Source organism: Balaenoptera acutorostrata, chromosome 5, assembly GCF_949987535.1.
Source record: "Balaenoptera acutorostrata chromosome 5, mBalAcu1.1, whole genome shotgun sequence".
NCBI classification, from domain to species: domain Eukaryota; kingdom Metazoa; phylum Chordata; class Mammalia; order Artiodactyla; family Balaenopteridae; genus Balaenoptera; species Balaenoptera acutorostrata.
Window position 1 is genome coordinate 50,784,953 of NC_080068.1, and position 24,154 is coordinate 50,809,106.

Consider the following 24,154-nt stretch of genomic DNA (forward strand, 5'->3'; position numbering starts at 1 on the left):
GACTCAAAGCTAACCTTATTTTATCTGTACTCTTACCTACTTCCCCTGAATTATTTGTTGTATTGAATACCAGACATATCATTTCATCCACGAATATTTCAGCAAAATACATTAATTTTACGATTTAAATTTTCTTAGATTATTTTCTCTAAGGTTTCTGGGTTTGGTGCCACGTACAAAAAAGCTCAATTCACTTGTCTTTTTAAAGGGGATGAAAATAGAGTCTGAGTATATGTTTTTGTACCTTTTAAGGAAGTCATGTTCCCTTTTTCTTAACTTGTTTTTATTAGGAATGACCATTTTCTGACTGCTTAAACCAAGTATATTTGAGCCTACGGAAAATGCTGTGAATTCGACTTCATGTTACCCTTTGCGTGCCTGTGGACAGGGGACTGTGTAAAAGGATTACAGTTATAAAATTAGCAGCCTGCCCATTGGTGCCCGCACTCCTGATTTAGTCCTCTTTCCATGACGACACTGATGATTGGGAACAACTGCTACAAGACTGGCAATTGTCTGCCACACCTGCGTCATTTACACTTTTCAGTGTTTTTTTGCCAAGGCCTCTGGGCACTGGGAAGTAAAAACAAATACGAAACGGAGGGGAAGACCAAATCCCCTTCTTCATAGTCAGTCTGCTGCTTGGTGACCCCGTTCCTGTTCTCAAAGGGGTGAGCCCCACGGTCCTTTGTTTCACACAGCCCACTCTGGGATGGACTGTTGGCAACCAGAGACGGGATCGGAGAGCCATTGGCTTCCACGTCAAAAAATAAGAAATATAACCAGTACAGTTATTAATTAGGACTGGGAAAGACTAGGTGATCCAGGTGATATCTTAGAGTTCCAGACATAAAAGGGGGTGGCAGGGCGGCAGTTCAGCGTGTGCTTGTCAGAGCTAGCACCTCCACAGCCAAACATGACTCAAACCTTACTACCATAAATACCAACTGATTTGTTTGGCAGCCTCTAACTTCCTACTCGTACGTAACTCCTTGCGATCTGGTTTCCACCCCTTTCTCTGAAAATTCTTCTTTGGAAGGTCACCATCCAGGTCCTGGACATTATTTCATTCTCTGTCCTGTGTGTCCTTTCTTTGGCAAGTGACTGTTACTGGCTCCCTTCTTTAAACTTCTTGCTCTCTTTTGCGATGCTAAGCGACTCTGAGCGGGGGCTACTCTTCGCTGCGGTGCGCAGGCTTCTCATTGCGGTGGCTCTAGGTGTGCGGGCCTCAGTAGTTGTGGCACGTGGGCTCAGTAGTTGTGGCTTATGGGCTCTAGAGCGCAGGCTCAGTAGTTGTGGCTCACAGGATTAGTTGCTCCGCGGCATGTGGGATCTTCCCAGACCAGGGCTCGAACCCGAGTCCCCTGCACTGGCCGGTGGATTCTTAACCAGTGCGCCACCAGGGAAGCCCCTCTGTGTGTCTCTTTGACTGCTGTGGTCGCTGCCTCCTCTCCCTTCATCCCTTAATTGTGGCGCCTCTGTAGGCTTTGAGAGTCACCTGTGCTTCTCTCTTAGCACTCACTCCTCAGCTTCAACTCTTGTGCTCCCAAAAGCTCCATTTTCAAGCCTGAGCTCCTGACCCACGTTTCTAGCTAATTTCCGGGGATGTCCAGGTTGACCTGGCTTACTTCGGACTTCTGAGCCCAACTCCTGCCTTGAACTTTAGACCCTGGACACCAGTACCCAGCACCTCCAGGCTCGGACCCACCCAGTTCAGGAGATGGTCATGGCAGCAACGAAAAAGGATCACAGTTCGGTGACTCTTAGAATTGAGTCTGATTGCTATAAACCAGGCAGGCCTGAATTGAGCCTGTGGTACCTGAGAGGGGCTGCAGTCACACAACCTTCCCTCCAGGGCACCTGGATACTGCTTGTCTTTTCTTTTCAAGAACTTCACTTTCGGGACTTCCCTGGTGGTGCAGTGGCTAAGAATCCGCCTGCCAATGCAGGGGACACAGGTTCATTCCCTGGTCCGGGAAGATCCCACATGCCACGGAGCAACTAAGCCCGTGTGCCACAACTACTGAGCTTACGTGCCACAACTACTGAAGCCCGTGCGCCTAGAGCCCGTGCTCTGCAACAAGAGAAGCCACCGCAATGAGAAGCCTGCCTGCCACAACGAAGAGTAGCCCCCGTTCACCGCAGCTAGAGAAAGCCCGCGCACAGCGATGAAGACCCAACGTAGCCAAAAATAAATAAATAAAATAAGTAAATTTATAAAAAAGAACTTCACTTTCCCTCTAGGTCTGAAGCCTGTTTTCCTGAGGCCCTGAAAATATTGATTAGCTCTCCCATGTCCCTTCCCAGACAATCAAATCTTGGTTTGTTTTTTCCCAACCCCACAAGTGTTGTGTCCTAACCTTCTCTGGCAGAATCTCCTGGGTACTGGGCCTTAAGCCATAGGGCTATTCTGGACATTCATAGGTCTTGACCATTACCTCTTCTCAAAGTCCTGCCTTCTTTTGTGTCCTGCTGCTCCAGCTTCCTTCATGCTTTTATTACTTCATGCTAATAATTTCTGGAAATCCCTCCAACTGTTATTTCTGGATGTGGTACCTCATACTTCAGCTCATCCTACCTTCTAGTGCCATCTTAAATTCTTCCTGGAGGGACTTCCCTGGTGGCACAGTGGTTAAGACTCCACGCTCCCAATGCAGGGGGCCCGGGTTCAATCCTTGGTCAGGGAACTAGATCCCACACGCATGCCACAACCAAGAGTTCGCATGCCACAACTAAGGAGCCTGCCTGCTGCAACTAAGACCCGGCACTACCAAATAAATAAATAAATATTAAAAAAAAAAATTGTTCCTAGAAGTTGGTGAGGTATAAAGATATACTTACCTTTAAAGTAGATTTTTTTTACAATTATTAATTTTATTAGCATTATTTTTATTATTTATTGTCAACTGCATATCATATGAAAGGTTGGAGGGCCAGGCTTTGCTAGTGTCCCATAAAGTCAAGATAGCACTCTTTTGACATATGGGCTTATTTACTAAAGTTGTACCTAAAATATTTTCAAATACTCGCTTTGTCGTGTTGCTGCATGGGAAAATGCCTTCGGTTACCTTTCACCCCAAGCCATATAATCCACACTTACTGGTATGCTATTGGAGGTCTTCTGCAGATACTCTCTAGTATTTTTTTTTCATTCATTTTTTTTTCAGTTTTATTGAGATACAATTGACATACAACATTGCGTACTTTAAGGTGTACAGTGTGAGGATTTGATATAACTCTTTAGTATTATTAATAGGGGGATTCTGTTTCCTCCTCTTCCTTTTCTTTTGCCTCTCTCCCTCCCATTCTAATTCATTCATTGGCTAAATAATTATTGATCACCTAGAGAGGCAGGTCAGTATATAAAGAGGAGAAGCCGGCGGCAGTGGGGGCTGCAGAAGACTGGAGGGACGATGCCCGCCACCCCAAGGGAGCTTCGGCAGCTCATCTCCCCGTTGTTTCCGTGTGGACTGTGGGTCCAATGTTGTCAAATCGTTACCTTTTTCAAGAGAAGTTGGACATTTAAATTTTGGTGTGAAATCTCCCAATTTTAAATGTTAGTAAGAAATTCAAAAACCTTTTAAACCCTGTGAAGGCTAAGCAGAACAGCTGTGAGCTGGATCTGGCCTGCGGGCTCCTAGTTTGCACCTCTACTCTCCAGAAACCCCTCCAAGCCCCTCCATGTTCCCTGATCCCTTGTGTTTTCCTGGCTCTTCCTTTTGTCCTTTGCATCCCATTAGCTGGACTGCCCAACCCCATTCTCTCCATTGATCTAAATCCTAACTCCTACCTGACCTTTAAGATCAAACTCAAAGTCTGCTGTGTGGCATGCTTGGCTTTTCAGCAGCAAGTAGGGGAAACCAGAATCAGCAGTGGGTTGACATGTGGTCTAGATACCAAATCCTGGGAGGTCAGCCAAGGCAGGGATCACATTCTCGAGCTACAAGTGCGGGGAACAGAGAGCCAGAGGACAAGAAGTTTGTGACCTGGGTGAAGAAGTCTGAGCAAGTACTAGACGCAGGACACTGAAGATCAGAATGGCGCTTCAGAATAGTCCCAAGACAACAGCTTTTAAAAATAAGACAGAATTTTCTAGTTTTTGAAGGGAAAGAAAACAGGAAGGGCGACTAACCTACTCTGTGCTAGGTATGTCTCAAAGTTTAGAGAGATCAAATAGCTTACTCATGTCATACAGCTAAAAAACAGCAGAGAATTTAGATTTTCAATTCTTTGTGGAAACCATTATACCAGTGGCTCTCAATTTTGGCTGAATATTAGAATCACCTGGGGAGTTGTGTGTGTGAGTGTGTGTGTGTGTGTCTGTGTGTCTGTGTGTTTAGGCAATATATCACTGTGTCTGGAGTTTGATCCCTGGGGAGCTTTAAAAAAATTCAGGTGCCTGCGTGGCACCCCATACCAATTAAACAGAATCTCTAGTGGTAGGATTCAGGCATTGGTAGTTTTCAAGGTTCCCCAGGTGATATCAGTGTGCAGCCAAGGTGGAGAACCCCTGAGTCCTTCCCACAATATTGACTCCTGCTGAGCATTGCTCACAGAGAAAGGAAGCAGCGAGTAATAAACAGATAGGGGTCAAGGAGGCCAGTGGAACTCAAGTAGTATTATTTTAATTAATTCTTCCTTCCAGTGGAAATGTACATCTGTACTCATTGTACAACCAGATATCCAGTCTGGGAGTTAAGGGAATAAGTAGGAACCAGTCAGTGGAATTGAGCAATGAAAGTATAAAATATTGGTTTTTGTTTTCTTTTTTTTTTTAAGTGTACAATTCAATAGTTTTTAGTATATTCATAGAGTTGTGCTTTACCATCACCACAGTCAATTTTAGAACGTTTTCATCGCCTCAAAAAGAAACTCCATACCCTTTAGCTGTCAACCACCAGCCTTAAGCAACCACTTATCTACTTTCTTCTCTATAGATTTTCCTTTTCTGGACCCAAATATTGATTTTTAACCCAGGTGCTTCATTGATGCAGGACCCATGCTGATCCATGTTATTTTTATCTATTTTTTACTTTTTATTACACCATAACATGTGTACAGAAAGAAAGCATAAACCATAAGTCTACAGCTCAATACAGTTTTGCAAACTGAGCTCACCATGTAACCAGTACCAGGTCAAGAGCAAACCTTATCAGCATCTCAGAAGCTTCCCTTGTGCCCCCCTCCTTCAAGGGTAACCATTCTCCTGACTTATACAAGCATAGGTTAGTTTTGCCTGCTTTTGAACTTTGTACCAGTGGACTTACAGAATATGTCCTTTTTTGTTTCTGGCTTCTTTTACTCAACATTATGTTTGTGAGATCCATACTTGCCAGTAGCCATGGTGATCTTTTGATGTTAAATTCACCTAGTTTCCTGCAGAACAAATTATTTGGAAAGATTCATTGAGACTCTAAAATATTCTTCAGATGATTTATTGAATAAGCCGCCTCCTTTGGTCAGTATGAAAATAATCTAGTCCTGGAGGATTTTTTTGGAAATTTAAATTCAGAAGACTGAAATTGTTGAGGGCAAGTGAAAGCATCTCCGGCTTGCGGAGCTAGTTGGACTAGTCGGTAAACTTGAACTGAATGAACTTTAATGTTTATAAACATTTAACAAACATAAGAAATTGAATTCCTTATCTAGGTCTTTCTTCCTGGGATCTTTTATTGTGGCATGTCTTTGGGAACTGCTTATGATTTTTCCTCCTATATAATTTTTTTTTCTTTCACATCTAATATCCAATACTGTAGACCAACCCCTTTCTTCACTTAGGAATGTTTAAGACCAAACATAAGGCTAGGGATGAAGTAGCGTTTTTATCCCTGCAAGTGTTAGGAAGTGCCATATGATTTGCTCCTAGTTTCCTTAGCAATTTCTTCTCTCCTTGCACACTCAAACAAGCTAGTAGAATGCATGCTAAACATGGCGAAGAACTTTGCACAGAAATTTGTTCTCTGTGGAATTTCATTTTATGTACCAACAAGGTTTGCCCTTCAGTATTAAGCACAAGCAGGTCTTTGTGAATCAGGTCTTTCCTAATGTATTTGAATTTTCAGGTGCCTTAGGGAGGCTCTGAAAGCAGGGGGAGGGATGTGGGTCTTGGGCTGTGCTTTCTTATCTAGAATATCACAGAGCAACTGGGGTGTGAGGTCAGTGTCTTGATTTGAGACCAACCAGATCAGAAGCATGGAAAATGGAGACTCTGTGACGTTTAAAATACACACAACAAACATAGTAACCCATAAATGTGCTTCCTTCACTAGATACTACTTCCCTGCGTCCATAAAATTAGCAATGATGTTTCGTCCTCAGGCCAGAAATTTCCAAAAATGATTTGAAATGTGTATCCCTACGCCAACTGGCAGAAACCAATCACTTCTACAGATTTCTGTGACTAAGTGTAGCTCCAGCTTACTCTGTGATTCCCTTAAGACCCCACATTTTATAGGAAAGGTCATCACACCCCTGCCTGTTCCAAGGGAAGGAAAAAGGACTGCTCTTAAATGCTTAAAAACTCTATATTTTCTCAGTTTGTAGTGAAAAATAGGGAGGAAACGCAGAGTTCATGGAAACTAAGCCCAGCTTTTCTGAGACGTCTTTGCCCATGATGGTCATCTTTGCCCATCACAGAAATAGGTTCTGGGGTGAAAGTGCTTGTGCAAATATTTTTTCTAGGATTTATATACAGTGGGAAAGCTTAAAGAAAATGTTTCTTTAAATGCTATTTACCCTACGCCCATCCTTTCTGAGATATCATGCCCAGCCTTGATATCATTATTGTGGTAACACCAAACCGCCTAATCTTGCCAGCCCTGTCACCGCTGCTGCACCTCTGTGCTTGCTCTTCCTTCTGCCTGGGCCAGCTATTGTCAACCACTGCACTTTCTTCACTGGCTCATTCTTATTTCACCTTCAAGATTCAGCTCAGGTGGCATCTCCTCCAGGAATTCTGGACCTTCAGTTTGACGTAATTGCCCCTTCTGTTTTTTGTTTTTTTTTTCTTCCACAGTACTTCCCACCCAGCAACTCTCCAGGGCCCAGGTAATGCCCTGAAAGTTGTGAGCAACCCTGTATTTTTTTTTTTAAGCTTTTTATTTTATATTGGAGTATAGCCAATTAACAGCGTTGTGATAGTTTCAGGTGCACAGCAAAGCGACTCAGCCATACATATACATGTACCCATTCTCCCCTCCCATCCAGGCTGCCACATAACATTGAGCAGAGTTCCCCATGCTATATAGTAGGTCCTTGTTGGTTAGGTTATCCTTTTTAAATATAGCAGTGTGTACATGTCAATCCCAAACTCCCTAACTCTCCCCCCACCTCACCCTGCCCCGTAACCATAAGTTCATTCTCTAGGTCTGTGACTCCGTTTCTGTTGTGTAAATACGTTCATTTGCATCATTTCTTTTTAGATTCCGCATACAAACGATATCATACGATATTTCTTTCTCTGTCTGACTTACTTCACTCAGTATGACAATGTCTAGGTGCATCCATGTTGCTGCAAATGTAATCGCCCCTTCTGTTTGTTCTCACTGCACCCTGAGCCAATCTGTCTTAAACCTTAACATATACACTCCTTGAAAGCAAACTATTAATGACAGTTAAAATGATGACTTATATAACTGTCCTTTTATTTTTCTTTTAAAAATCTTAATATTGGCCCATTTCCAAACTTTAGGTTTAGTTTAATCCTTAATGGAAAACATACGGCTTTGCGAAATGCACACTATCATTATTTTGTCTACTATTACTCAGACACAATTTAGATGAAGATTCTATCTAACTCTAAGGGTCCTTAAGCACACCATTGATGCTGAGCAAATATGGACTGGAATACACATTTTAAAAAATTGTCACATTCCCTGCTTTTGTTTTTTGTGTCTCTGTGTGTCCCTTCCTTTACTAACCCCTTATGGTCTCTGTTACACTAGATTTTCTCTTCTAATTTCCAAAAAGCAGTTCCTTGTTTATGCTGTTTACTCACCTTATGGATTTGGGTTTCCAAGACTACCCCAAACGAGACAGTTTATTTCCCCTTTCAGAACCATGTCTGAAAGCCGTATACCTGTCACCTAGTGAAGGGTGATATCTGGGCTATGACCATATGGCCTAACAGAAATCATGATAGTTTATACCTGTGCTAAGAACTGAATATGCAGCAGTTCTGTGAGATAGGAACTGCAGTTGTGCCTTTTTACAGACAAGGAACTGATTCAGAGAACTTAATAACTTGCCCAGCATCCTACAAGTTTTAAATGCGGAGCTGGGTTTAAGAACCAAACTCCACCAGATTCCAGAACTTATGCTTTAAAATTTTTTTAACTGTTTTATTCTGAAATAAGTATAGATTAATAGGGAGTTGCAAAGAAATGTACAGGGAGCTCCTGTGCAACCTTCACCCCATCTCCCCCAATTTGACATCCTGCATCACTGTAGTATACTATCAAAACCAGGAAATAGTTCAGCATCCGTTAGTAGGGTAAGCTGAGGTCATTGATTAGCATGGAATTTTAGTTAAATATGGCTTTTGAATGAAAATAGCATTCTTTATATTGTAAAGCCTTCATTTTAATAAACAACTCATTATTACCATGATATACATTGAAGAAGAATGTGGTTTAGATCACTGGTTCTTAACCTTTTAGGACATAGATATATTTTAGAAGGCAATGAAATATGGACCTTTCCAGCAAAAAAAGACACATGCACACATATATACAAAATGTTCATGGTTTCATAAACATCCTCTATCTCCATCCCTCAAAATGCACATAGACTCAGCTTAAAAACTTCTGGCTTAGACATTTACGGAAATTGCATTTGAGAATTCCCTGGTGGTCCAGTGGTTAGGACTCGGCACTTTCACCACCAAGGCCTGGTCAGGGAAGTAATATCCCACAAGCTGTGCTGCGCGGCCAAAAAAAACCCCAAGAAACAAAAAAACCATTACATTTACTTACATCTGAAACAGTCTTTCTTAGTGCTTCTTAAATCTTTTCCCATCTCTGCTTAAGAAAAGCCTCCAAACCCTCTTATTACTCTTTTACTTAAGGGGCTGAAAGTTCCTTGGATTTTCTACAGCTCTTGGTTGCTTAGGAAACAACTCTGCTTCCAACATTATTGCTCCTATGAGCACACTTTATCTGGGTCTGCTTTCTTGTGCATAAAAGTCCTTTGGTCAATAACTTTTATTTTATTTTATTATTATTTTTTAAACATCTTTATTGGAGTATAATTGCTTTACAATGGTGTTTTAGTTTCTGCTTTATAACAAAGTGAATCAGCTATACATATACATATATCCCCATATCTCCTCCCTCTTGCATCTCCCTCCTACCCTCCCTATCCCACACCTCTAGGTGGTCACAAAGCACCGAGCTGATCTCCCTGTGCTATGCGGCTGCTTCTCACTAGCTATCTATTTTACATTTGGTAGTGTATATATGTCCATGCCACTCTCTCACTTCATCCCAGCTTACCCTCCCCCCTTCCCGTGTCCTCAAGTCCATTCTCTACATCTGTGTCTTTATTCCTGTCCTGCCCCTAGGTTCTTCATAACCATTTTTTTTTTTTTAGATTCCATATATATGTGTTAGCATACAGTATTTGTTTTTCTCTTTCTGACTTACCTCACTCTGTATGACAGACTCTAGGTCCATCCACTTCACTACAAATAACTCAATTTTATTTCTTTTTATGGCTGAGTAATATTCCACTGTATATATGTGCCACATCTTCTTTATCCATTCATCTGTCGATGGACCCTTAGGTTGCTTCCATGTCCTGGTTTGTAAATAGAGCTGCAATGAACATTGTGGTACATGACGCTTTTTGAATTATGGTTTTCTCAGGGTATGTGACCGGAAGTGGGATTGCTAGGTCATATGGTAGTTCTATTTTTAGTTTTTAAAGGAACCTTCATACTGTTCTCCATAATGGTGTATCAATTTACATTCCCACCAGCAGTGCAAGAGGGTTCCCTTTTCTCCACCCCCTCTCCAGCATTTATTGTTTGTGGATTTTTTGATAATGGCCATTCTGACTGGTGTGAGGTGATACCTCTTTGTAGGTTTGATTTGCATTTCTCTAATGATTAGTGATGTTGAGCATTCTTTCATGTGTTTGTTGGCTATCTGTATACCTTTTTTGGAGAAATGTCTACTTAGGTCTTCTGCCCATTTTTGGATTGGGTTGTTTGTTTTTTTGATATTGAGCTGCATGAGCTGCTTGTAAATTTTGGAGATTAGTCCTTTGTCAGTTGCTTCATTTGCAAATATTTTCTCTCATTCTGAGGGTTGTCTCTTCATCTTGTTTATGGTTTCCCTTGCTGTGCAAAAGCTTTTAAGTTTCATTAGGTCCCATTTGTTTATTTTTGTTTTTATTTCCATTTCTCTAGGAGATGGGTTAAAAAGGATCTTGCTGTGATTTATGTCATACAGTGTTCTGCCTATGTGTTCCTCTAAGAGTTTGATAGTGTCTGGCCTTATATTTAGGTCTTTAATCCATTTTGAGTTTATTTTTGTATATGGTGTTAGGGAGGGTTCTAATTTTACATGTAGCTGTCCAGTTTTCCCAGCTCCACTTATTGAAGAGGCTGTCTTTTCTCCACTGTGTATTGTTGCCTCCTTTATCAAAAATAAGGTGACCATATGTGTGTGGGTTTATCTCTGGGCTTTCTATCCTGTTCCATTGAGCTATATTTCTGCTTTTGTGCCAGTACCATACTGTCTTGATGACTGTAGCTTTGTAGTATAATCTGAAGTCAGGGAGCCTGATTCCTCCAGCTCTGTTTTTCTTTCTCAAGATTGCTTTGGCTATTCGGGGTCTTTTGCATTTCCATACAAATTGTGAAATTTTTGGTTCTAGTTCTGTGAAAAATGCCATTGGTAGTTTGATAGGGATTGCACTAAATCTGTAGATTGCTTTGGGTAGTATAGTCATTTTCACAGTGTTGATTCTTCCTATCCAAGAACATGGTATATCTCTCCATCTGTTTGTATCATCTTTAATTTCTTTCATCAATGTCTTATAGTTTTCTGCATACAGGTCTTTTGTCTCCTTAGGTAGGTTTACTCTTAGGTATTTTATTCTTTTTGTTGCTGTGGTAAATGGGAGTATTTCCTTAATTTCTCTTTCAGAATTTTCATCATTGGTGTATAGGAATGCAAGAGATTTCTGTGCATTAATTTTGTATCCTGCTACTTTACCAAATTCATTATCTCTAGTAGTTCTCTGGTAGCATCTTTAGGATTCTCTATGTATAGTATCATGTCATCTGCAAACAGTGACAGCTTTACTTCTTTTCTGTTTTGTATTCCTTTTATTTCTTTTTCTTCTCTGATTGCTGTGGCTAAAACTTCCTAAACTATGTTGAATAGTGGTGAGAGTGGGCAACCTTGTCTTGTTCCTGATCTTAGTGGAAATGGTTTCAGTTTTTCACCATTGAGGACGATGTTGGCTGTGGATTTGTCATATATGGCCTTTACTATGTTGAGGTAAGTTCCCTCTATGCCTACTTTCTGGAGGATTTTTATCATAAATTGTTGTTGAATTTTGTCAAAAGCTTTTTCTGCATCTATTGAGATGATCATATGGTTTTTCTCCTTCAGTTTGTTAATATGGTGTATCACATTGATCGATCTGCATATATTGAAGAATCCTTGCATTCCTGGGATAAACCCCACTTGATCATGGTGTATGATCCTTTTAATGTGCTGTTGGATTCTATTTGCTAGTATTTTGTTGAGAATTTTTGCATCTATGTTCATCAGTGATATTGGCCTGTAGTTTTCTTTCTTTGTGACATCTTTGTCTGGTTTTGGTATCAGAGTGATGGTGGCCTCGTAGAATGAGTTTGGGAGTGTTCCTCCCTCTGCTATATTTTGGAAGAGTTTGAGAAGGATAGGTGTTACCTCTTCTCTAAATGTTTGATAGTGGTCAATAACTTTTAAGTTGTCTTTCCCTTTTCGGGTCACCACCAACAACGTGGGAATTTGGGGTCATGGCTCTTGAGTTAGGGATCAGACCTGGGATCTCTGAAGCTCAGCTAAATATGAGAATGTCACTGGGAGCTCCTGTCAGTTTTGAGCCAGTTGCCATGAACCAGGAAATGTATAATATTTCCACAGCCAGGGCTCACCCAGAGAGTGTGAGTCAACAAGGCATAGGTCAGAGCCACAATCCGGAAGGAGGAGGGTAGAGATATATTTTTTAAAAAAAGCCAGGTTGATGGTCTGACCGGAAGGGTAGGGCAAATCTTGATTCTGAGGAAGATTCTTGCCTTAGTAATAAACCTATTTTGTGCTTCCTAAGGAGGTAAAGCTTGGAGAAGTGTTCTGCTGCCATGGATCCAGAAGCCTGAGCTTAGCTAGTCAAGAACCTACAAGGAAGTGGTCACACCTGGAAATGTGTGGGTGGAATTAAGGGCTGATGCAGACACTTTGCATGAGGAATTGGCTGTGTTTTGCTCTCAATTGTTTAAGATAGAAGAAAGCCAGAATGCTTTCGCTGTGTATCAGCTACCTAATTTTTTATGATCACCTTTTTCCAATCAGAAGAAGTTTCACAACTGCTCTACCACTTTTAAGTTTTCTGTCTGCTGATGAATGTATTCCATTTTGCATACAGTTGGTTTTTTACTGCCGTGAATAGTTCCATAGCCTGGTTGCTAAAAGAGACTAGTGGAACAAATTGCTTTCAAAGGTATGGTATCCATTTCCTCCTCCTGAATTTGTCTACTTAAGACAAAGTCTTTTGCCCTGGTTTCTTTGCACTGTCAAACCAAGTATTTGACCCCGGAGGAGAAATGGAGAGTGGAAGGATGGAGGGTGGTCTTGGGCTAGTGTCTGTTTATGACTTTATGAAGTGCTGTGTTGGGGTCCCCCGTTGTTGAACATCTGCCTCAGTTCTACAACAGGAATCAGACCATGCCAGGCACTGTGCTAAACAGTATAAATAATCCTCCCAACAACCCTAAAGTTGGCTAGGTTTTTTGTTTGTTTGTTTGTTTTTGGCTGTGACACACGGCATACAGGATCTTTGTTTCCCGACCAGGGATTGCACCCGTGCCCGCTGCAGTGGAAGCATGGAGTCTTAACCACTGGACCACCAAGGAAGTCCCCTAAAGCTGGCTGTTTATCCATGAGGAAACTAAAGGTCAAAGAAATGAACTAACCTTACCAGTGTCACAACACTAGTCAGTGAAGAAAATGGGATTTGATCCCATGTGTTTCATCCTATATTTAAGCAGAGGATTTGGTCCTCAGCTGTGGTTTCTTATGGTACAACCTCTCTAGTCCCCTCTCCCCTCCATGAGGAAATCTGGTTCAGGGATAGGAATTGACACTAACTTAATCCGTTGGAGACTGATTAATGACCCCAGAATGCCATTTCACAGAGGGAGATATGCCTTGCCAATAAATAGAATACCCGCTGACCAGGGCCCCTCCTCTGGGTCAGAGCGCTTACTGAGAATTGGATAACCTAAAGGAATCTCATATCCAGACTGTAAGGCCTGAAGGATTAAACACAAGCTGTAGCCCTGGGATGGCTAGATGTCTGCCAAATATAGTCTACCCTGAACAGTGCAAGATAAACGTTGATGAAGCTTCTTTCCAAAGCCATCTTTTTCTGGACTCCTGGCAACTCAGGGCAGATGACTTCTCTTTTATTTGTATTATCTTTAGTTGTCACACTTGCCAGAATTACTGTTATCTCTTAGATCACTTAGCCTGAGGTGATTTTAGCTGTCATCATAACTTTCTGAGCAGTGGATAGAATCCATTAGAATTTACAAACCATTATTCAGGGTGGGTTACTTTTGTAATCCCAAACCTAATTCTTTGGGTGTTGATTTATGATGAGATTTTTGTCTCTAAATTCTGAAGAAGTCATCTCAGAGTTTGCAATCTTTATTCTCTCAAGCTTGGGAGCTTTTAGAATCTCCCCTACTTGAAGACTTTAATAGATAAGATCAAAACCAGCTACATTGCTAAAATCCACCACCCATAGCAGTCATTCATTTATTTACATTTTATACTTAACAACAAATAGGCAGGCTGTGCAAGTGTTTTATGTACCTTTCTGGATGTGTGACATTTTCACATAAAACGCCCAAATGAAGAGGAAGAATATCTCTTTAGACCCTACCTGTCCCAGTCTCACAAAGATAATGGATGGAAAGATTTCAGGAGAAATGAACATTTGATTCTTTCTTCAGGCCGTTATAGTCTTTCTCCGCGCCTGCTCTAAAAGGAATGGGTTCATCCTACTCCTGGGAGTAGGTTTCTCTTTGCGTCAAAAAGCTTTGTAAAGGGGCTTCCCTGGTGGCGCGTGGTTAAGAATCTGCCTGCCAATGCAGGGGACACGGGTTCGAGCCCTGGTCTGGGAAGATCCCATATGCCGCGGAGCAACTAAGCCCGTGAGCCACAACTACTGAGCCTGCGCGTCTGGAGCCTGTGCTCCGCAACAAGAGAGGCCGCGATAGTGAGAGGCCCGCGCACCGCGATGAAGAGTGGCCCCCGCTCGCCGCAACTACAGAAAGCCCTCACACAGAAACGGAGACCCAACACAGCCAAAAATAAATAAATAAAATTAATTAAAAAAAAAAAAAAGCCTTGTAAAGAGCCAGCTGTACCGAGACAGCCCTGAAATTCTCGAGTAACAGGTTTTCAATTAGGAATATTTGCTCTAAGGCTAAGGAGGTTCATCATTTAGTGGTGGGATATGGTATAGTGGCATGGGCCACGGGGGACTCTGGGGTCTCTTTCTAAATTGGCCACTTTTAGCCTTGTGCAGCTTACCTACTTTGTGAATTGCTTGTGAAAGTGAAATGAGATAATGTGTTTGAAAGTGTTCTGAAAACTAAAAAATGCTATATACAGCTGTAAGTTGTTACTTCCAAGCAAAGCAGCAAGCAGTCAGTGAAAAAGGAATCAGTTGAAAGCAATTGGTGCATATACCTTTTCAAGCACCAAACATGAAGTGCTGTTGTTCATTGAGCATTTACCATGTGCCAGGCATGGTATAAATGTTTTACTTCTATGAACTAATCTAATCTTTACGGTACCCTAATAAGGTAGATATTATTGTCCCCATTTTACAGATGAGAAACACTGAAGCACAGAAAAGTTAAGCATCCTGCCCAAAGTAATATACCTAGGAAATATACCCAGGTAATACATTTCATAAGTGATGAGATGAAGCTGGAATGCAAATCCAGGCAGCTTGGCTCCAGAGCCCAGACTACACTGCTGGCAGCATAATCCTTACTAACTGAATTGGTAGCAGGTACAAGACATTTGTAATGCATGTCTCAAAAGGTTAAATGTTATGTAAGTCTTGAAAGGTTAAAATTGTGATGAGTAAAGACACTAAGAAAAATGAGTATCCTTGAAGGATTTGGATTTGACTCCCTTCCAATGCCTAGTCTTCATAGTTTTGAGTCCTGCCTTACTTATATAGAGCGCGTAGCCCTTAAACACGCATGTAAAGTCATCCCTTAAACACCTACATCATCAGCAAAATGCTGGTAATGGTATTGGTTGATCCTTTAAGATCCAGTAAGGTTGAAAATGGTCAAATGAGAGGGTATAGAGGAAAAGCCTTTTAAAGTAGAATGTCAGAGAAGTATTTTATGCTGAAATCTATAATAATAATCAGGAATCAGTTAATATATTTCTAATGATTTTCTTTTTAAAAATTCACCTGCTAATGGTGATTGGATCTGATCCTTTTCCTGTTTTTTTTTTTTGTAAAAAAAACTATCAACCATATTTTTAACTTAAGATTGATTCATAAACATGTTTAAGATTGAAATATAAATATGTAACATAAAAATATATTCTTAAATATTTAAATCTATAACTTTTGATGTATATGTGTCAAGGATATGTGTCATAGTTTATTTAACCATTCACTATTATTGGATATTTAAGATGCCTCCAGTTTTTAAATGATAATAAATAAATAACATCACAGTGAATTTCTTGGGCATATCTTAAGAGGGATAAATACCCAGAAGTAGAATTATTGACTCAAAAAGCACAAACATTTTAAAGCTTTTGATATATCTTGCCAAATTGCTTTTTTAAAAGGATGAATTAATGTTTACTTGAAACAGAAGTCTACAAAGGAGCTTTTTTTTTTTTTGCATATTGGATGTTTTCATTTTAAAATATTTGCCAGTTTGTTTATGGTTTGCCATTGTTTCCGTTTAACAGCTCTTCATGTATGTTTAATGCTATGTCCTTTTTTCTATAAATGGGACATACTTTGCATGTTTATTGATTAGGTTTCCATACTGATTTCTTATCAAGTTTTGCTAGTCCTTTGATTCAAATTTGTGGCAGAAATGTACAGTTACATAGCTTGTATTTGTTTTGATTACATTCTCATAACTTTCTTTATAATTTAGTATATTGCCTCTAAGCTTAGGATGTCATTCCCCACCTATGTAACCACTGGAAAAAAAATTAAGTAGACCTACTATGTACTAACATAAAATGATGTCTGTTTTTTAAGAGGAAAAAAAGTAGTATCCTGCAAAGCAATGTTTATGATCGTATCTCTCTCTCTCTGCCCCGCTACACACACAAACATAAACACACACACATTTATTTATTCACTAATTGATTTTGAATGTCTTCTTTGTAGCAGAGATACAGCATTGAACAAAACAGACAAAATCTGAGCTCTTATGGAACTTGGTTTATTGGAGAGGCCAACAATTTAAAAAAACCCATCATGGGATTTCCCTGGTGGTCCAGTGGGTAAGACTCCGTACTACCAATGCAGGGGGCCCAGATTCAATCCCTGATCGGGGAACTAGATCCTACATGCATGCCGCAACTCAGAGTCTGCAGGCCGCAACTAAGAAGTCCACATGCTGCAACAATAAATAAATAAATAAACAAACAAACCCATCAAAGGATAAATATAATGTCAGGTAGTGCTAAGTGCTATTAACAGATGTAGAGCAGAGTAAGAGATGGAGAGTGACTGTGGCCCCTTTAGATTCAGTGGTCAGAGATCTTTCTAAAGTGGCCTTAGATCAGAAAGTATTGGACGAAGTAACTAGTATAATATATATATATATTTTAAATTTATTTATTTATTTTTGGCTGTGTTGGGTCTTCGTTTCTGTGCGAGGGCTTTCTCTAGTTGGCGGCGAGCGGGGGGCCACTCTTCATCGCGGTGCGCGGGCCTCTCACTATCGCGGCCTCTCTTGTTGCGGAGCACAGGCTCCAGACGCGCAGGCTCAGCAGTTGTGGCTCACGGGCCCAGTTGCTCCGCGGCATGTGGGATCCTCCCAGACCAGGGCTCGAACCCGTGTCCAGGCAGATTCTCAACCACTGCACCACCAGGGAAGCCCAGTATAATATTTTATACAAGCATATGGATAGAAAAATACCAAAGTTCTGTAGTCTCCTTCTTAGTGAATATTTCCAGTGTCTCTTTTGTCACCCAGACAAAACCAGCAAAGCATCCTATCCTAGACTTCTCCCTTACTGCCCATACCTAGTTAATCATCACACTTTTGCCACCTATATACTTATACATTTCTTTTCTACTTGCCACTGTCTTCTCTTAGGCCCTTGTCACTTTTTGTTCTTTTTCACTGTTTGAAAAGATATCTTAGTTCAATTTTTTGTAATAAATAATGCACAATTAAATTATATAATGCATGAGAGCTAACTTGGTGGGGCTTCCACGGGCCAAATGGGGACAATGTGAGCATGAAAATAAATGTTGGTATTAATGGATGATCAGGTAGAAATCCATGAGTTCACACTGATATAAATAAAATATTTTTAAAAAATGAGAAAGGAGAAAAGGTCTTCCTTATAGTAGAACTGCAGCTGATAAATGTGGAAAGAATGATGGAATTAGAAAAATCACAATTAGATAGCCACCATAACAAAAACTGATTCGGCCAAGGATCGTCAATGGCTGCTAAAACTAGGTGAAACTATCATGATAAATGGGGCATGTACACAGTTTCAAAGTACCAGACTACACAAGATACTTACTAATTACAAAGGGAAAAACAGAACTGTGTAGTGGAGAATCCCGTCAGCCACTGCATTAACCGTGAAGGGAACATCACCAGTAATGGGACACGTGGACGTCACGTGCCTCCATATGACGCACTGAGGACAGAACAGTACTTCTCTGGTATTTTTGCCAAAAAATGCATAATCTACATCTAAATATCAGGAAACAACAGAGGTTACCAAATTCAGGGGCATTCTTTAAAATCATTGTCCTGTACTCCTTAAAAATATCAAGGTCATGAAAGAAGAAAGACTGAGGTGACATGATAACTAGATTCGTTTGTAATCCTGAATTGTATCCTGGACCAGAAAACAATTTTTTCCTTTTGATATTAGTTGGACAGTTGATGAAATTTGAGTGTAGATTATAGTACTGTAAAAATGTTAATTCCTGATTTTGATAATGGTATTGTGGATATAGAAGTAAATGTCCTTGTCTTTTAAGAAATACACACTGAAGTGTTTAGGGGTAAAGGGATATCATGTCCAAAGAAAATTGCAACTAGAGCCTCCTCTAGATGCTTTTTTATGGATAGAGGTCACATGACAATCTACCAGTTGTCTGACAGAGTATCCATAATAACCACTTACTGGTTTCTTTGAAACGCCTGGATTTGTTCATTCAGTAGCCACCACTGACTGCCAGTGTATCAAACACAGTACTAGGCACAGGATGAGGCAAAAATAGTTGAAATGTGTCCTCGGGGAATTGACAGCCTACAGGAGAAAAGCCAGAGAGAGAGATAATGAATGAGAAAGATAAAGCAAATGTAGTAAATATTAACATTTGAGGAATGTAGGCTATGGGAATTCATTTATTATTTTTGCAACCTTTTAGGATCTATGAAATTATTTCAAAATAAAAAGGTAAAAATGTACTGTAGAAACGATTGGAAAGATAAAAAAGAAACTAAAAGACAGTAAAAGAAGATTTCAATAGACTAGAGTTTTATAGACAACTTACAAAAATTGTACCTATATTAGGCCACAAAGGAAAATCACAACAAATTCCACAAAGCACAGAAACGTACATGCCACACTCAGACTACAAGCACTAAAACAAGTAAAAATACAATGTTTAAATTTAAAAATCCAAACTGTTTAGACAATCTCAACTCTCTCTAAACCATAACTGAATCAAAGAAGAAATACTATACTTCCAAACTATTTAGAATACAATAGTAGTGAATAAAACCTATGGGATGGGGCCTAAACTATAGGCAAGGGAAAATCCGCAGTCTAAAAACTATTATTATTCATCAAGAAAGAATAACAATAAATCATATACTGTTCTGGAAGTTAGGGTAAAAATATCAAAAATACTAGAAGCGCATGAGGAAGACCGTGGTGCCCTCCCTCACAGTGCTCCGTCAGCCAATTTATGAAGCAGTTTAGGGAGCACTTTCAGTGAGCCAGTATCAGGGGCTGGATCGGAGAGACAAACAGTATCCCTTTGTGGAACTTTCAGGGTGTGTGTGTGTGTGTGTGTGTGTGTGTGTGTGTGTGTGTGTATGAGAGAGGAAATATCAGATATTAAATTATAAATTCAAACATTCAATTAAGGTTATGAAGGAGAAGTACAAACTTCTATTCAGTTTTGTCATTGCCCCCCCTCCTGTCGTTCTCCAACTCTCCCGCGCCCTCTTTTCCCATGTCTCTCTCCCTATCTTTTTGTTTTTCTCTTTGCTCCTCTTGCTTTCTTTCTCTCCCTTTCTCCCAATTCCCTGAAGACACTATGTTTTGATTATTTTTGTCTCATCCTGACCCTAGTGCTCTGCTTGATACTTTGGCACTCAATGGTGGCCACTGAATAAATGAATCGAGGAATGAATGTGAATGAATGAATGAATCCTGGAAGCTATTATTGAGTGGACACTCTGCCGGACAACCTGTAGGTTACCATTTGAGTTACACTATTTATAAAAAACAACCTAGAAGAGAACCTAGGAAATACATAATATAGGGAGATTACAAAATAACCACAGAATACAGCTTAGACAAGCTAGTAGACTATTTAAGCAGTATAAGGTTAACTGAAATTCTATGAAGGGTAGTTTGTGTAAGGGAAAATCATGCCTAACTCACCTTTAGAATGCCTGAGTGAGATATTTCAGTATGAGTACTTGGGGAAATCAGTAGATGCAGTTTATTGTGATTTTTCACAAACTTTTGATAAAGGTTCACACCTAAGACACACATTGGGGTGGGGATGTGAAATGTCAAAGGAAGGGCTGAGGTGTATAAGAGAAAAAGTAGTAAGAAAAGAAGTAATGGTGAGAACTAAATTAGGGATGGGATGCCTTGCACGGTAAGGACTTGGGATTTTATTGAGTTGCCTTTGGAGGGATGACATCAGAATGTCATCTGATTTATAGCTATAAAGGATCTGGTTGCCGTGGGAATAATAATAATAGCAGTAATAGTGATAAGTGTTTAATCTAGAATAAATGTTGAAGGTAGAGGGAACAGAAATTTACTGGTGATTTGCTGTGTGGTGTGAGACAGAGTCAAGGGTGACTTAAAAGTTTTTGGCTTGAGCCACTGAATGAATACATTCCTACTTCTCTCTCCCTGCCTTAATTGTCTGTCAGGGGAGGGGGTATTTAATGGAGGTTATATTTGTAGGGCAGGAAGATTCCTTAGGAGGTTACTGCAGTCATTCTGGAAAGATAAAACGGTCCTGAACCTAGGCAGAAGCTATAAGTATGGAGAAGTATTCAGAGGGCACGGACTTAAAGAGACATTTAGGAAGTAAAAATAACTACTTAGGAAAACAGTTTTGGGTATTTTAATAAAATTGAAGATAATGAAGTCGTTTTTCCCAATAACTCCACCAATTGATATGTACCCTCGGACAGGGGTTGTCTGAGGCCTGTTTTTATATAGCCCCAGAGCTAAGACTATTTCTTTTATTAATACATTTTTGAAGGATTTTAAAACGGGGATGGGTGGGTTGGATATGTAACAAAGACCATTTATGGCTCTCAAGTTCTAAAATATTTACTGTCTGTCCCTAACAGTGTAAGTTTGCCAACCCATGGTGTAGATCAGTGGTTTTTAAAGTGTTGTTCCTAGAGCTGCAGCAGCAGCATCTGGGAACTTGTTAGAAATGCGGATTCTCAGGCCTCAACACAGACTTGCTGAATCAGAAACCCTGGGAGGGCGCCCAGCATTGTGTTTTAACAAGCTCTCCAGGTGATTCTGATGCATGTTAATTTCTGAGAATCACTGCTCTAGAGAAATTTTTGTACTTGGTGAGGAATAACAGCATTATGCGTTAAGAACATCACACTGGAAACAGTAGAAATGTCAATCAACAGAAGAGATAAGTAAGTTGTGACAATTAATACAAGGAGAGTATTCCATAGCATGGAGTGTAAAGGCAGACTGCTTGTGTTTGAATCCCAGCTCCAACGGAGTAGTAGCTGTGTGACCTTGGGCAAGTTAACTCGACCTCTCTAAGCCTTAGTTTCCTCCTGTGTAAAATTAGCATAAAAATCCTAACTACTTTATAGGGTTATTGTGAGGATTAAACAAAACAGAAGAGTGGCTGGCACATAAGTATTAGATTTGAAGGGCAGTTTTCATGTACTGTATTATGATACTTTAAGGAAAAACATGTCAAAGTTCATTTCATAAGAGTGATAGTCTGCCCATATATTTTGCATATAACAAAATGTGATTAAGCAGCATAAGTTAAAAGTAGTGTAGATTTTGAAGGTTCAAATCTTGCACTGCCCCGTAAACCTCAGTTTTCACACGTGAAAAATACCTTAAAGTTACTCTAAAAGAATTGTTAAGAAAACTGGTGAAATGTATATGCCTGCGTTTTGTTTCTTCTATGGGCATTTCCTTTCCTAATTGCCTTTTATTCCTTTCACCATTTCCTCAGCCCTTCCTTCCAAAATTCCTCAGCTGTCTTGATAGTCTCTGAGAAACACTGCCAGAACTAAGGTGCAAAGTGGCTTCCTTGACTGTAAGGAGATGGGGCTTCTTCCAGGAATCAAGGTCATGAGAGTCAGTGTCTAGTGTTTTCGCAGCTACGCCCCTGCGGCCAAGTCTGGGCCTAGATCTAGGACAGGTCTGTAGTCCTGCTATCTCCTGGGATTTCAGCTTTAAGCTGCTTTAGCATGTAAAATGCTTAGTATGTATTTAGCAACGCCTAACGCTAAACAGCACACAAAGAAATAGAACTGTTTTTTCTCTCTGTGGAGGCCACGTCCTATTTTTTCTACATCCCAGTACTTAGCACCCAGTAGGCCCCATAATATAGCGTTGAACGATTTTGAACTTATCGGTGGAGCTTAAAAACCTCCATTTCCTAGGCTGAGTTTAGGGTGCAAGCAGCTGAAACCACTGGCTGCATTTTTACTCTCTAGAGCAGCAACCTGCAGACACCTAGTTCAGAGAGAAAAAAAAAAAATCACTAAAATTCCCTTCCTCTTAATAACATAAAAGGACCAGAAAAATCAGTCCCCAAAAGACAGCGCAGAAGGCACAGCGCTGCAGCGACCCGGCTCCTGTTCGGGTGCGCTCTCGAAGGGCGAAGAGGCCGGAGCCTTGGGGCAGGAGAAAGGCATCCTACTTGTGACGTCAAATCAGCGGACTCTCGCCCCGGCTTCACGCCGGTTCCGGTTCCCCGGCTTTCCGGGCGCGAGAGTACGTGAGCGCGGCGGCGTTCTGCGCGTGCTCCGCAGAGGGACGCGAGAAGGTTGGGTCCAGCTCGCGGAGGAGATGCGTGATTGGCTGAAGCCGTGCTGGGGGGTCCCCCAGCCCTTTCGGCAGGGGTAAAACAATAAGAGGGGGCGGTGGCAAAGGGGGCGGGACGTCCGTGTTCCTTGTCGTTCGCCGCAGTGCCTGGCCCCCGGGAAGAGGTGGTAGTGAGGGGAACCAGCTCGTGGCTCTCCGGTTTCCGAGGTTTGAGGTTTGTCGGAGGAGGGAGAGGGCGGCGAGCGAGAAGAATCCGCTGCAGCCGGTCCTCGGCGACTTTCCCGCTGACCTCCGCGCGACGTACCCGCCGCCGCTGTTGGTTGGAGGTGTGTATGGGGGCCGGGAAGGGCGGTCGGTGTGGTGGTTGGAAGGGGACATTCCCGTCGCGCGCCGCGGCTCGAGGCAACCGTCCAGTGCATGAGCTCCGGTGTCGGAGGTGTAGCTGCAGAGAGAGACATTGTTCTTGCCGGTTGCCTACGCTGCTGTGTGTGCGAGAGAGAAGCCGAGCCTTTTTCTCAGGTGAGGGATGGGAGGCCGCGTGGGGAGGGAGGTGACCGGCGCGCGTCGGGCGGACGGAGGGCTCCGAGGGCACAGGTGGGGCCGGGGTTGGTTGGGGATGAGGTAGCGAGCTGGGAAAGGGGACGCAGTTGCTCCCAAAGGCGCGCTGATGGAGGCTTCGGACGGGACGTGGGGGAGTGGGCTTGCCCGAGAGGATGTTTCGGGTGCGGAGCCCACCAGCCTCGTCCCAGACTCTTGCGGCTCTTATTCCTGGTTCCCTGGCAGTGGGGAGGCCGCCGCCGCCCCGCCCGTGGGGGAGGGGAAAAGAAGCTGTGTCGGCGGAGGCAGAAGCGACGCAGATGCGAAAGTAGCGGCCTCCGGGCACCATTTCGGTGCACGGAAACAGAATCCGGGTCTGAAGGCAGCCTTCGCTTTGCTTGCCCAGTACCTGGTGTTCTGCGGTCCCTGACCCCCCCGCGGGTTTATCCCGAAAGAGCTGGGAAACCTGGGCTGTATATAACGTACGCCTTCTCCGTGCCCTTTTTATGTAGGCGATCTCTTGCTGACCCAGGAATAGAAGAGATGTTTGAGTGCTTTGGGGAGCGGGTTTCTTCCTCTTCCCCCATGTCTTCTTGGGGAGGGTGGGAAGGATAGTCAAGGGGAGGAACATAGCGCCCGTAGATTGTGTTAATATTGTTAGTCGAATTTGATCGAATTTTACCTGCATCTCTAAAGGCAGATTTAAGATGGCCCTGTGCCGCTTTGGGGCAAGTACAGATATGCGTCTACAATTTTCCGCATAGATCAATTTTTTTCCTCCAATGTATGCCTACTTTCTTAACAGATTTTTTTTTTTTTTTTGGAGGGGCAGTACCTTTGCT

At 41.6% G+C, this 24,154-nt stretch overlaps 1 protein-coding gene across 4 annotated transcripts in view; it reads left to right on the forward strand.

Annotated features, from left to right (window-relative positions):
- Positions 1–24,154, forward strand: part of G3BP2 (G3BP stress granule assembly factor 2) — a 68,703-nt gene that overhangs the window by 23,913 nt on the left and 20,636 nt on the right. Inside the window, exon 1 of one of the 4 annotated variants that reach the window (XM_007165554.3) lies at positions 22,869–23,101. The exons of 1 other annotated variant lie outside the window; for it this stretch is intronic. Coding sequence is in view for 2 of the 3 variants with exons in the window: in XM_007165551.3 (XP_007165613.1) it covers positions 23,193–23,294 (102 nt within the window). In the remaining variant the exon portion in view is untranslated. Of the gene's footprint in view, positions 1–22,868; positions 23,102–23,154; positions 23,295–24,154 lie in introns of those variants that run through there. 2 more of the 4 variants (XM_007165551.3, XM_007165552.3) reach the window with 2 other exon arrangements.